The following is a 14,969-nucleotide window of genomic DNA, read 5'->3' as shown; positions in this document are numbered from 1 at the left end:
TAATTAATAAAGGAGTTTATTCATCATTTTATGTGCATATATTCATGAATATTTTATGAATATCAAATGAAAATTCTGTGATTATTTATGTAACCTTAAACATAGTATATAAGTGTTATATACAAGAGGATAATGTTTAAGGATAATAATCAAAAACATTGTTCATAATGAATTTAATTAAAATTTAGAATCTTTTAATTAAAACATTATTAATACATGTCATTCCCATTTAGAATGGAATGCTGCTATCCACACTGTTAATATGGTGAGATATTAAATGAGTGTATTTCGTATAATGAGATTGTGTGGAACATGTACACAGACACAATATGAATTTCTAATAATTTTCGTTAAGCATAGAAATTCTAATTCAGTCTACCGATGGTCATATATAGAATGATTTGAATCATGAGTTCTTAACAAACTCCTATTTATGGATTTATGTCTTTTGATTTACTCGGTACGGATTCCGAGACCCTGAATCCTATTCCTTGTATTTTGGAGACATGATGAAATAGGTAGCTGGGAATGTTTTTATACGAGATGGAATTTATTCCTTCTTGAGAAAGAAGTAGATAAATAATTCTCTTGAGTATTGATTCGGTACTTGGATTAGTAAGAGCGCTCTGGTTCATGAATGTGTTTTATGAATCACTATTCATTAGAGAATCAATGGTACTCAAGGATGCAGATATAATTAGAGAGGTTAACGGATTCTACCTAACTCTAATTATGAATTATTTATGGAGGATTGATCTATATGTAATGACTATATCAAATGGACACTTCGCGTTATAGAAGTAATTAATGTCTATAATTGCGAGAGTTCAATTCCAAGTTTATAGTGGAGTAACTATTGGAATTAATAGAATTAATTAATTAATTAAAGTGTTTAATTAATTATTAATTTTATTGGAGCTTGAGATTATAGGTCCATTAGTCCCCGCGTCGTCCTTGTAATTCTACCAGACACAAAGGGCAAAATGGGAATTTTAGAATTATGAAATTCTAAAATTAAATACTCGAAAAATAATTAATTGAGAATTAATTATTATTTAAATAATGTGATTATTTAAATTTGAATTTGAATTGTGAACATAATTTAAATTTATCCTTTTAAACTTATTTGATAAGTTGTTCAATTTAAAATTCAAATTAATTTAAGTTTGACTTAAATTCAAATTTGAATTTGAATTAAAATTGGACTACAGGATAAAGGATGATTTCTTTTCCTTCCCTATCTGTTGTTGGCGCCACACATAGAGTTAAAACCCTAAGGGGTGGCCGGCCACTTTATGGATAAGTAGAGGAGATTTTGTTGTTCCAAATTCAAATAGGAGATAGAGATTTGATTCTGTTTTGAAGTTTGACTTCTACTCTTTAAATATGAGAATGATAGAAAATTGTGGAGACAATTTTTGAAAACAATTTTCTGCCTTAAGAGTTAAGGTGGCAGAAATCCTCAAAGAGGAAAAAGAGAGGAAAATTTTTTTATCCTAAAAATTTCACATCGTGCATGCGTTGGTGTTATTGAAAATTCGAGTGTTATTGAAACCTGTTTTGTCTTACGTGTACCCACACACACGTCTACGTGGAATCAAAGAATCGACGTGGAAGACTTTGGTTTTCTAAACACAAAGCTTGGAGCAAGGACTGTTCGTGGTCAAAGAATTCAAGTTATCATCCGAGTCGGCTTCCAGGTATTTTTCCTAATTGAGTTCTCGATATATATAAATTAATGTGATTAATTTATTCGTGCATAAATTAATATAATCTATAGAGTATCTCAAAAGTTTTATGAAATATTTGTTATACACGATCCGCTTTTTCCCCACGTTTCCGCATCCGAATTCGATTCGATAACCAACAAATAGAATATTCTTCAAAAAATGGTGCCGCTTGTTGCATTAATTCGTAAAAATCATATATTAATTTTAGAATGCAAAATCTAAATAAAAATGTAAATTTTTGACCCATCCCGGCCCCTAAGAGGGCCCTTGGGCGCCCACCTACGCAGGTCGGGGCTGTTGACAGTGTTTTAGTTTTGTTATCATTTTTTGAGAACATTTTTTTCTGCCAAGTCTAGAAAAATATAAGGATCGTGTCTATAAAATTTCATTATTTTTTGACGTTGTTTTTATTTTATTATATTTTTTATAGACAAAAAATAATGAAAATCCTAAAAAATAGGATACTCATCAAAAAATTGTTCCGCTTGTTGCATTAATTCCTAAAAATCCTATATTAATTTTAAAAAACAAAACATAAATAAAAATATAAATTTTTTACCCATCCCGGCCCCTGAGTTGGCACCTGGGCACCCCATTACGCGAGTCGGGGGCTTTTTGACAAGTTTTACTTTTTTTGTAATTTTTTGAGGCTACTTTTTTCTGACATGCCTAGAAAAAAAGGTAAGGATTGAGTCTGCGAATTTTCATTATTTTTTGTGGTCGATTTTATTTTATTATATTTTATAAATACTAAAAATAATGAAGATCATAAAAAAAAAATAGAATATTTGTCAAAAAATGGTGACGTTTGTTGGATTAATTCCTAAAAATTATATATTAATTTTAGAATACAAAACATAGATAAAAATGTAAATTTTTGACCCATCTCAGCCCATGAGTTGGCCCCTGTGCGCCCCACAACGCGGGTCGGGAGTTTTTTGACAGCGTTTTACTTTTTTTGTCATTTTTTGAGGTATTTTTTTTGACATGCCTAGAAAAATATAAGGATCGAGTCTGTAAAATTTAATTATTGTTTGACGTCATTTTTATTTTATTATATTTTATCAATACGAAAAATAAAGAAAATCATGAAAAATAGAATAGTCATCAAAAAATGGTGCCGCTTGTTGGACTAATTCCTAAAAATCTTATATTAATTTTAGAATGTAACACATAGATAAAAATGTATATTTTTTACCAATCCCGGCCCCTGACCCCTACTACACGGGTCGGGGGCATTTTGATAGTGTTTTACTTTCTTTTGTTATTTTTTTAGGCCATTTTTTCCTAGCACGCCTAGAAAAATTTAAGGATCATGTCTGCAAAATTTTCTTATTTCTTGACATCGTTTTTATTTGATTATATTTTCTAAAGATGAAAAGTAAGGAAAATCATAAAAAATAGAATATTCATCAAAAAATGGTGCCGCATGTTGTATTAATTCTTAAAAATAGTATATTAATTTTAGAATGCAAAACATAAATAATAATTTAAATTTTTGACCCATCCCGGCCCTTGAGCTGGCCCCTGGGCGCCCCATTACGCGGGCCGGGGGCTTTTTGACAGCGTTTTATTTTCATTTCTTGAGGCTATTTTTTCTGATATGCTTAGAAAAATATAAGGATCGTGTCTGCAAAATTTGATTATTTTTTGACGTTGTTTTTATTTTATTATATTTTTTAAAGATGAAAGATATAGAAAATCATAAAAAAATAGAATATTCATCAAAAAGTGGTGCCGCTTGTTGGATTAATTCCTAAAAATCATATATTAATTTTAGAATACAAAACATAGATAAAAATGTAAATTTTTGACCCATCCCGGCCCCTGAGCTCGTCCTTGCATGTCCTTCTACGCGGGCCGGGGGCTTTCTGATAGTAATTTTCTTTTTTTTTTCTTTTTTTGAGGCCATTTTTTTCTGACATGCCTAGAAAAATGTAAGGATCGTGTCTACAAAATTTCATTAATTTTTTACGTCATTTTTGTTTCATTATATTTCTTAAATACGAACAATAAAGAAAATCATAAAAAATAGAATATTCATCAGAAAATGGTGTCGCTTGTTGCAATAATTCCTAAAAATCATACATTAATTTTAGAATGCAAAATATAAATAAAAATGAAAATTTTTGGCATATCCTGGCCCATAAGCTAGCCCTTGGGCACCCTACTACGCGGGCCGGGGGCTATTTGACAGTGTTTTATTTTTTTGCAATTTTTTAGGGCCATTATTTTGGCATGCCTAGAAAAATATAATGATCGTGTCTGCAAGATTTCAATATTTTTTGACATGGTTTTTATTTTATTATATTTTTTAAAGACGAAAAATAAAGAAATTCATAAAAAAATAAAATATTCATCAAAAAATGGTGCCGCTTGTTGCATTAATTCCTAAAAATAATATATTAATTTTAGAATATAAAACATAAATGAAAATGTAAATTTTTTACCCATCCTGGTACCTGAGCTGGCCCCTGGGCGCCCCACTACGCGGGTCGGGGGCTTTTTGACAGCATTTTCTTTTTTCTTTTTTTTCATTTCTTGAGGCTTTTTTTTCTGGCATGCCTAGAAAAATATAAGGATGGTGTCTGCAAAATTTAATTATTTTTTGATGTCATTTTTATTTTACTACATTTTATAAATATGAAAAATAAATAAAATCATGAAAAATAGAATATTTATCAAAAAATGGTTCCGTATGTTGGACTAATTACTAAAAATCATATATTAATTTTCAAATGTAAAACATAAATTAAAATGTGTATTTTGGACCCATCTAGGCCCCTGAGCTGGTTTCTTGGCAGCCCACGGGGGCTTTTTGACAGCGTTTTACTTTTTTTTGTCATTTCTTGAGGCTTTTTTTTTCTGGCATGCCTAGAATAATATAAGGATCATGTCTATAAAGTTTCATTATTTTTTGACGTCGTTGTTATTTTATTACATTTTTAAAGATGAAAGATAAAGAAAATCATAAAAAATAGAATATTCATCAAAAAATGGTCCCGCTTGTTGCATTAATTCCTAAAAATAATAAATTAATTTTAGAATGTAAAACATAAATAAAAATATAAATTTTTGACCAATCCCAGCCCCAGAGCTGGCCCCTAGGCGCCCCACTACGAGGGCCGGGGGCTTTTTTCAGACACACCTAGAAAATGGTAAGGATCGTATCTGTAAAATTTCATTTTTTTTACTTCAATTTTATTTTATTATATTTTTTAAAGATGAAAAATAAAAAAAAAACATAAACAATAGAATATTCATAAGAAATGGTGCCGCTTGTTGCATTAATTCTTAAAAATCTTATATTAATTTTAGAATGCAAAACATAAAGAAAAATATAAATTTTTGACCCATCTTGGCCCCAGAGCTGGCCCCTGGGTGCTCGCCCACTACACGGGCCGGGGGCTTTTTGAGAGCGTTTTACTTTTTTGTCATTTCCTCAGGTTATTTTTTTCTGGCATGCCTAAAAAAATTTAACAATCGTGTCTGCAAAATTTCATTATTTTTTGACGTCGTTTTTTTTATTATATTTTTTTAAGACGAAAATAAAAGAAAATCATAAAAAATAGAATGTTCATCAAAAAATGGTACCGCTTGTTGCATTAATTTCAAAAATTCATATATTAATTTTAGAATGTAAAACATAAATAAAAATAAAAATTTTTGACCAATCTCGGCCCCTGAGTTAGCGCCTGGGCGCCCCACTACGCGAGCCGGGGGCTTTTTGACAGAGTTTTTTTTTTTTTTTTTTCATTTTTTGAGGCCATTTTTTTCTTGCATGCCTAGAAAAAGGTAAGGATGATGTCTGAAAAAGTTCATTATTTTTTGAGGTCATTTTTATTTTATTATATTTTTGAAAAAAGAAAAATAAAGAAAATCACAAAAAATAGAATATTCATTAAAAAATGGTGCCGCTTGTTGTATTAATTCCTAAAAATCATTTATTAATTTTAGAATGCAATACATAAATAAAAATATTAATTTTTGACCCATCTCGGCCCCTGAGCTAGCCCCTGGGCGTCCCACTATGTGGGCCAAAAGCCTTTTGATTGTGTTTTTTTTTTGTTATTTTTTTAGGCCATTTTTTTGGCATGCGTAGAAAAATGTAAGGATGGTGTCTCCAAAATTTCATCATTTTTTGACATCGTTTTTACTTTATTATATTTTTTAGAGACACAAAATAAAAAAAATCAGAAAAAATAAAATATTCATCAACAAATGGTGCCGCTTGTTGCCTTAATTCTTAAAAATCATATATTAATTTTAGAATGCAAAACATATATAAAAATATAAATTTTTGACCCATCTCAGCCCTTGAGCTAGCCTCTGGTGCCCCACTACACGGGCCGAGACCTTTCTGACAGCATTTACTTTTTTTGTCATTTTTTGAGGCCATTTTTCTCTGGCATGCCTGGAAAAATGAAAGGATCACGTCTGAAAATTTTCATTATTTTTTGACGTCGTTTTTATTTTATTATATTTTTTAAAGTCGAAAAATAAAGAAAAACATAAAAAAATAGACTATTCATCAAAAAATGGTGCCCCTAGTTGTATTAATTCCTAAAAATCATATATTAATTTAAGAATGCAAAATATAAATAAAAATATAAATTTTTGATCCATCCCGGCCCCTGAGCTGGCCCCTGGGCGCCCCGCGTAGGGCTTGGGGCTTTTTGACAGCGTTTTACATTTTTTGCCATTTCTTGAGGCCATTTTTTTCCGGCATGCCTAGAAAAATGTAAGGATCGTGTTTGCAAAATTTAAATATTTTTTTATTCCATTTTTATTTTATTATATTTTCTAAATACGAAAAATAAAGAAAATCTTGAAAAATAGAATATTCATCATAAACTGGTGCCGCTTGTTCGATTAATTCCTGAAAATCATATATTAATTTTAGAGTAAAAAACATATATAAAAATGTAAATTTTTGAAGCATCCCGGCCCCTGTGCTGGCCTTTAGGCGCTTTTCTATGCGGGCCGGTTACTTTTTGACAGTATTTTACTTTTTTTATCATTTTTTGCGGCAATTTTTTTTCTAACATGCCTAGAAAAATGTAAAGATCGTGTTTGCAAAATTTCATTATTTTTTGACGTCGTTTTATTTTATTTTATTTTTTAAAGGCAAAAAATAAAGAAAATCATAAAAAATAGAATATTCATTAAACATTAATTCATTAAAATCATATATTAATTTTAGAATGCAAAACATAAATAAAAATAAAAATTTTTAACCAATCTCGGCCCTTGAGATGGCCTCTGGGTGCCCTACTACGCGGGCAGGGGGCTTTTTGACAGCGTTTTACATTTTTTTTTATTTTTTGAGGCCATTTTTTTCTCCCATGCATTGAAAAATGTAAGGATCGTTTTTGTGAAATTTAATTATTTTTTGACTTCGTTTTTATTTTATTATATTTTATAAAGGTGACAAATAAAGAAAATCATGAAAAATATAGATTCATCAAAAAATGGTGCCGCTTGTTGCATTAATTCCTAAAAATCATATATTATGTTTAGAATGCAAAACATAAATAAAAGTGTAAATTTTTGACCCATTCCGGCCATTGAACTGGCCCTTGGGCGCCCAACTACGCGGGCCAGGGACTTTTTGATAGTGTTTTAATTTTTTTATCATTTTTTGTGGCCATTTTTTTCTAATATGCCTAGAAAAATATAAAGTTCGTGTCTACAAAATGTTACGTCGTTTTTATTTTATTATATTTTTTAAACACGAAAAATAACGAAAATCGTAAAAAATCAAATATTCATCAAAAAACGGTACCGCTTGTTGCATTAATTCCTAAAAATCATATATTAATTTTAGAATCCCAAATATAAATAAAAATGTAAATTTTTGACCCATATCGGCCCCTGAGCTGGCCCTTGGGTGCCCTACTACCCAGGTCGGGGGCTTTTTGACAGTGCTTCAGTTTTTTTATCATTTTTTAGGCCCTTTTTCTCTAGCATGCTAGAAAAATGTAAGGATCGTGTCTGCAAAATTTCATTATGTGTTGACGTCGTTTTTATTTATTATATTTTTTAAAGACGAAAAATAAAGAAAATCATAAAAAATAGAATATTCATCCAAAAATGGTGCCACTTGTTACTTTAATTCCTAAAAATCATATATTAATTTTAGAATGCGAAACATATATCAAAATGTAAATTTTTGACCCATTCCGGCCCCTGAGCTGGCCCCTGGGCGCCCTATTACGCGGGTCGAGGCCTTTCTGACAGCGTTTTACTTTTTTTTGTTGTCATTTTCTGAGACAATTTTTCTCTGGGATGCCTAGAAAAATGTAAGGATCATGTCTGTAAAACATCATTATTTTTTCTCGTAGTTTTAATTTTATTATATTTTCTAAAGACAAAAAGTAAAGAAAATCATAAAAAAAGAATATTCATAAAAAAAGGGTGCCGGTTGTTGCATTAATTCCTAAAAATCATATATTAATTTTAGAATGCAAAACACAAATAAAAATGTAAATTTTTGACCCATGCCGGCCCCTAAGCTGGCCCCTGGGCGCCCCACTACGCGGGCCGAGGGCTTTTTGACAGCATTTTACATTTTTTGTCATGTTTTGAGGCCATTTCTTTTTGGTCGTGTGTGTAAAATTTCATTATATTTTGACGTCGTTTATATTTTATTATATTTTATAAAAATGGAAAATAAAGAAAATCATGAAAAATAGACTATTCATAAAAAATGGTGCCACTTGTTGGATTAATTCCTAAAAATAAAAAATTTTTGAATGCAAAACATATATAAAAATGTAAATTTTTTACCCATCCCGGCCCCGGAGCTGGCCCTTGGATGCCCTACTACGCGGGCCGGGGGCCTATTGACAAGGTTTTACCTTTTTTTGCCATTTTTTTAGGTCATGTTTTTCTAGCGTGCCTAGAAAAATGTAAAGATCATGTATGCAAAATTTCATTATTTTTTAACGTCGTTTTTATTTTATTATATTTTTTAAAAATGAGAAATAAAAAAATGATAAAAATAGAATATTCATCAAAAAATGGTGTTGCTTGTTTCATTAATTCCTAAAAATCATATATTAATTGTAGAATCCAAAACATAAATAAAAATATATATTTTTAACCCATCTCGGCCCCTGAGCTGGCCCTTGGGCGCCCTACTACGCGGGTCGGGGGCTTTTTGAGAGTGTTTTACCTTTTCTTATCATTTTTTCTAGCATGCGTAGAAAAATGTAAGGATCGTGTCTGCAAAAGTTAATTATTTTTTGACGCCGTTTTTATTTTATTATATTTTATAAATATGAAAAATAAAGAAAATCATGAAAAATAGAATATTCATCAAAAAATTATGCCGCATGTTGAATGAATTCGTAAAAATCATATATTAATTTTAGAATACAAAAAATAGAAAAAAATGTAAATTTTTTACCCATTCCGGGCCCTGAGCTAGCCCTTGGGCGCTCTTCTACCAGGCCGGTGGCTTTTTGACAGTATTTTACTTTTTGTTATCATTTTTTGTGGCCATTTTTTCCGGCATGCCTAGAAAAATGTAAGGATTGTGTTTGCAAAATTTAAATATTTTTTGATTCCGTTTTTATTTTATTATATTTTATAAATACGAAAAATAAAGAAAATCATGAAAACAGAATATTCATCATAAAATGGTGCTGCTTGTTCGATTAATTCCTGAAAATCATATATTAATTTTAGAATACAAAACATAGATAAAAATGTAAATTTTTAAAGTATCCCGACCCCTGAGCTGGCCTTTGGGCGCTTTTCTATGCGGGCCGGTGGCTTTTTGATAGTATTATACTTTTTTATCATTTTTTGCGGCCATTTTTTTCTGACATGCCTAGAAAAATGTAAGGACCGTGTCTATAAAATTTCATTATTTTTTGACGTCATTTTATTTTATTATATTTTTTAAAGACAAAACATAAAGAAAATCATTAAAAAATATAATATTCATAGAAAAAATAGTGCCGCTTATTGCATTAATTCATAAAAATCATATATTAAGTTTAAAATGAAAAACGTAAATAAAAATAAAAAAGTTTAACCAATCTAGGCCCTTGAGATGGCCCCTGGGAGCCCTACTACGCGGGTCGAGGACTTTTTGACAGCGTTTTACGTTTTATTAATTTTTTGAGGCTATTTTTTTCTCTCATGCCTAGAAAAATGTGTGACACCCCTTTTATACCATCTACTTCCAAGCTTTATTTCCTTACTATTAATTCAAATGTAAGGACATGCCATAATCACCGACCTTCACTTGTCACTTATGTGAAAACTATGGTGTTTCAAATTTTTTTTTTGCTTAAACAAAATTTCGTTAATACACCATTCCTATCAAGTTTTCTAGCCACAATTAAAATTATACAGTCATCCAAGGTTTATGAGCTTAACTCCAAAATTATATGTTTACAAATCTAAAATAATCAGTGTGCAGCTTCTTCGGTCCAACCATATCTACAGTGGTCAACGAAGCCAGCTCCCCTGCTTACTGTTCTTCTTTGTTCTTACCTTTTCCTACAGCACAGAGAAAACTTTAATGAGCTTTAGGCTCAGTAAGTAGAGCTACAATTGCACAATCTTACTTTAACATACGTATGCATCACAACATTCTAGATAACTTATGACAATCAATTCCTACACTTTATGCACGTGCACTATATATCACTAGGGCCCTCCCGGTACTGCCGCCGGCTTTTTCACAATCTAGCCACATGCCAATATCTCAAATCACAATATCAGGGTCCCCGTCATCACCCACCTGGTTCGAGGGAATGGCCAGTGCATTAAAAATCACAATTTCTCAATATCACAATATAGTCTCTGTCATCACCCACTTGGCTCGAGTGACTTGCGCGGCTCAATCACAATTTCATCAATCACCATATCACAATAGAAGTCCTTTGAGGACTTGTCAGTACCGGCATATCATGCATGCTATTATGTGCTCAATCACAAGTAATCTAATAATCCACGTCATGCTCTACTTTGTGCACAATATATTAACATAAGCATGCATTCACAACCATACACATTGACAATGTCATAAAAATTCACATAATAGCATACTAGACATTCCATAGAAAGTCTATAAAAAAAAGTTTGTAAGTGCTGCAGAGAAATCATACTCTACTTACCTGAGTTGCTTAGCAAGATCCAAGTTTAACCCTCTTCGTTTTCCTTGTTCGTTTGCCTTTCTATTGTCCAAAATAAACAAGTTGGCCATCGTTACTAGAGCTCAATAGCTCAACCATAAATCAATTTCTAATTCATAATCACATTCCCCTGAAACTGGAATTTCACAGATTCGTCCATCTTTAGAAGAAAATTCATAAGATATTCTCTTTATCTTTAACAATTCCAAAATTAACTTCAAAACAAGGTAGACATGTATATCTTTCCAACGACCTATCATATGTCTCAATCTGACATCTCTAAGTACCTTAAAAACAGTTTCCGCAAAATCATAATTCTGTTTTTTTTTTCCGTTTTTGACAATTTTTAGAAAGTTTCTATATGAAACTTCCTATGCGCACAACTTGTGCTACAAAACTCCAAATGAGGTGATTTTAACTTTTACACGTCACTAATAACCTGTTCTAAATGGTTACAAAGGTGGTTTATATGTAGCACTCCTATTTCAAAAAGTAGGACCCTCAGTTCTTTGTTTTACTAGTTTCTGAAAATGACAGTTTTACGACTGCTACGAGAATATTCACAAAGTATTCTGTGTAGCCTCAAAAATTATAAAACCAGAACCCAAACAAAGTAGACATCTAGGGCTTTCTAAAGAGATATCACAAGCTTAGTTTTGGATCCATTAAAGTCTCCAAAAATATGATAAACCAGATCAAATTTTTCTAGTTTTTCTGCAGAAAAACCAGCCACTAAGCCTAACTTCAAAAAGTCATAACTTGAGTTATAGTTGTCCATTTGAGGTGATTATTGTGGCTATACAAAGCTTAAGATGTCTAGTTTAAGATCCTAACAAAACAAACATTAAAAAGTCATCAAGAAAGTATAGTTTTATACTTTTCTTTAGGCTGCCGCTGGGATCCTCATGAAAATCATAAATTGAACACCTAAGGCATATAACTCTTTCATCAAACCTTCAATACTTTTCATTCACAACTTAGACCCAAGGGTGCTCCTCTAAACCACACTACTATCAACAAAAATCAACAAAACTCTAAGATTCGGAAACCAAAAGTACAGAAGAACTTCACTTTGAGCTCAAATTTGCATGTTAAAAGTTGGGCCTTTGAAGGAATCCGAAAATGGGGTTTTGAAGGAAGCTCAAGGTTCAACTTTTCTAAAACCAAATTAGGTTGTAACATTAAAATCCACAGAATCCAGCCACTAAGCGAAGGAAAAACATCAAAGTAAAAATCAAATTTTTGGATTAGACAACAAAAGTGAAAAACCCTACCTTGAATCCTTGCTCAAACCACCTCTTCACTTCAAAGAATTGATGTAGCCCTTTGTGGAAGGTGGAGATTGAATCAAGGGGCCCTTTGTGGAAGATGGAGATTGAATCAATGGAAAGAGAAAAATACAGAGGGAGAGGGAGATAGAGGGAGAGAGGGAGTCGGACAGGGAGATGAGAAAGAGAGAGTGCAAGACACATGAATTTCTCCTCATTGCCCCCTTAGCCTCCCAACGTGTCTTAAGGGAGCATGGGCTTAGTGGCTTGGCTGAAACACTAGCATTGCCACGTGAGTAGATAGCTGGATGCTGTTTTTTTTTTGAATATTGTAGTATGACCCCTAGATATGAAAATTCTTACAATATTGTCCCCCCCAAAGCCTTACAATTTAATCCTTAAATTCCTTTGTCATTTCTCTTACAATTCCTTCATACAAAATTAATACCAAAGTTTCAGCCCAGAAATTGGGACGTTACAATTCCCTATAACATACAAAAGTTTCGTCCGTGAAACTTAGAACAAAACCAGGAAGTTCTTTCTCATATCATCTAACTCCCAAGTTGCTTCTTCGACCGCATGATTTCTCCAATGGACCTTCACAAGTGGGATGGTCTTGTTCCGCAATTCCTTCTATCTTCTATCCAGAATTTTTATAGGTTATTCTTGATAAGATAGTTTTGGATCCACGTCTATCATTTCATAACTCAACACATGAGATGGTTCCCACAAATATTTGCGTAGCATGGACACATGGAACACATCGTGCACTCCAGACAGCCTCGGTGGAAGGGCTAGTCTATATGCAGTTTTTCCTATGCGCTCAATAATCTCAAAGGGCCTAATATACCTAGGGCTTAATTTACCTTTCTTTCCAAATCTCATTACTCCCCGGACTGGTGCAACTTTCATAAATACCTTGTTACCTATTTCAAATTCCAGTGGTCGTCATCTTCTATCCGCATACTTCTTTTGTCGATCTTGAGAGACTTTCAATCTTTCTTTGATTTTCTTGATAGCTTCATTCGCTTGGTCCACAAGTTATGGACCCAAATATATGCACTCTCCTGCTTCATGCCAGTGTATCGGTGAATGACATCTACGACCATACAAAACTTCATACGGGGCAGCTTTAATAGACACCTGGTAGCTGTTATTATAAGAAAACTCAATCAGAGGAAGATATCTACTCCACGATCTATGAAAGTCTAACACGCAAGCTCTTAACATGTCTTCCAAGGTCTGATTAGTGCGTTTCGTTTGACCGTATGTCTGAGGATGCATTGCGATACTGAACTTCAATCTTGTCCCAAGGCCTTCTTGTAACTTCTTCCAGAATGTCGATGAAAATCTGCTGTCTCTGTCAGAAACTATCGAAAGTGGGACTCCATGTAGTTTCACTATCTCTTGTATGTATATTTCTGCTAGCTTATCAACTGTATAAGTTTTTCTCATTGGTAAGTAGTGAGATGATTTGGTCATTCTATCCACTATGACCCAAATCGAATCATGTCCCTTCACAGTTCTTGGTAACCCAGAAACAAAATCCATGGCAATTTGTTCCCATTTCCATTCTAGAATCTCTAATGGTTACAGCAATCCACCGGGTTTTTGGTGTTCAGCTTTCACTTGTTGGCAAATTAAACATTTAGCAACATACTCCACCACATCTTTCTTCATTCCAGGCCACCAAAAGTAATTTCTCAGGTCTTGATACATCTTTGTTATACCAGGATGCACCGAATACGGTGTATTATGGGCTTTATACAAAATCTACAGTTTAATTTCTTCATCGTCAGGAACACACAATCGACCTTTAAATCCCAACACACCATCTTCTAAGATTTGAAAATTCAGACGCCTATCCTTTATGACTTCATGCTTCAATTATTCAATTAGATGGTCTAAGTATTGTTTACTTTTAATCTCTTCCCTGATCATCGGTTGCAAAGATAGCATAGATAATTGTCCCACTACAAACTCCATTTCTAATTTATTCAAATCGTTTCTCAACGGACCTGGTATTCGAGGTAAAGTAACCAAACTGGCCACTCTCTTCCTACTTAAGGCATCAGCGACTTTATTTGCCTTACCTGGATGGTAACGGATATCACAATTACAATCATTTACAAATTCCAACCACCTTCATTGCCTCATGTTCAACTCCTTCTGCGTAAAGATATAATTCAGACTCTTATGGTCTGTGTAGATGTCACAGTGTACTACATATAGATAGTGTCTCCATATTTTCAATGCAAACACCACAGCGGCTAACTTAAGGTCATGCGTCGGATATCTCTTTTCGTAGTCTTTCAATTGCCGAGAAGCATAGGCAATCACCTTTGCATTAATACTGCTCCCAGACCTAACCCAGAGGCATCACTGTATATCACAAATCCTTCACTACCCGAAGGAATAGCCAAAATTGGAGCTGAAGTTAATCGCTTCTTCAATTCTCGAAAACATTCCTCGCATTTGTCTGTCCACTCAAACTTGACGTTCTTGCGAGTGAGTTGAGTCAAAGGTTGCGCAACTCTCGAGAATCCTTCGACGAAGCGTTGGTAATACCCTACTAATTCGAGAAAACTACGAATTTTAGTAGCATTATTCGGCCTCTTCCATTGACTCACAGCTTCCACTTTTGATGGATCCACTGAAATTCCTTCCCTTGAGACCATATGTCCAAGAAATGACACCTTCTCCAACCAGAACTCACATTTCTTGAACTTGGCGTATAATTTCTTCTCTTGTAACCTTTGTAACACCAATCGTAGGTGTACCTCATGCTCTTGCTTCATTCTTGGATACACTAGTATATC

General features: G+C 32.9%; 1 protein-coding gene across 1 annotated transcript in view; it reads right to left on the bottom strand.

Moving 5' to 3' along the window:
- The window catches only part of LOC21389068 (intermediate cleaving peptidase 55, mitochondrial), a 65,114-nt gene extending 51,413 nt beyond the window's left edge, over positions 1-13,701 (bottom strand). The window contains exon 1 of the mRNA XM_024164006.1: positions 13,294-13,701. Coding sequence (XP_024019774.1) covers positions 13,294-13,701 — 408 coding nt within the window. The remainder of the gene's footprint in view (positions 1-13,293) is intronic.
- Positions 13,702-14,969: the final 1,268 nt, after the last annotated feature.

Source organism: Morus notabilis, unplaced genomic scaffold (assembly GCF_000414095.1).
Source record: "Morus notabilis unplaced genomic scaffold, ASM41409v2 Scaffold163, whole genome shotgun sequence".
NCBI classification, from domain to species: domain Eukaryota; kingdom Viridiplantae; phylum Streptophyta; class Magnoliopsida; order Rosales; family Moraceae; genus Morus; species Morus notabilis.
The sequence above is the reverse complement of the archived record's forward strand: the minus strand, read 5'-3'. Positions and strand labels throughout refer to the sequence as shown.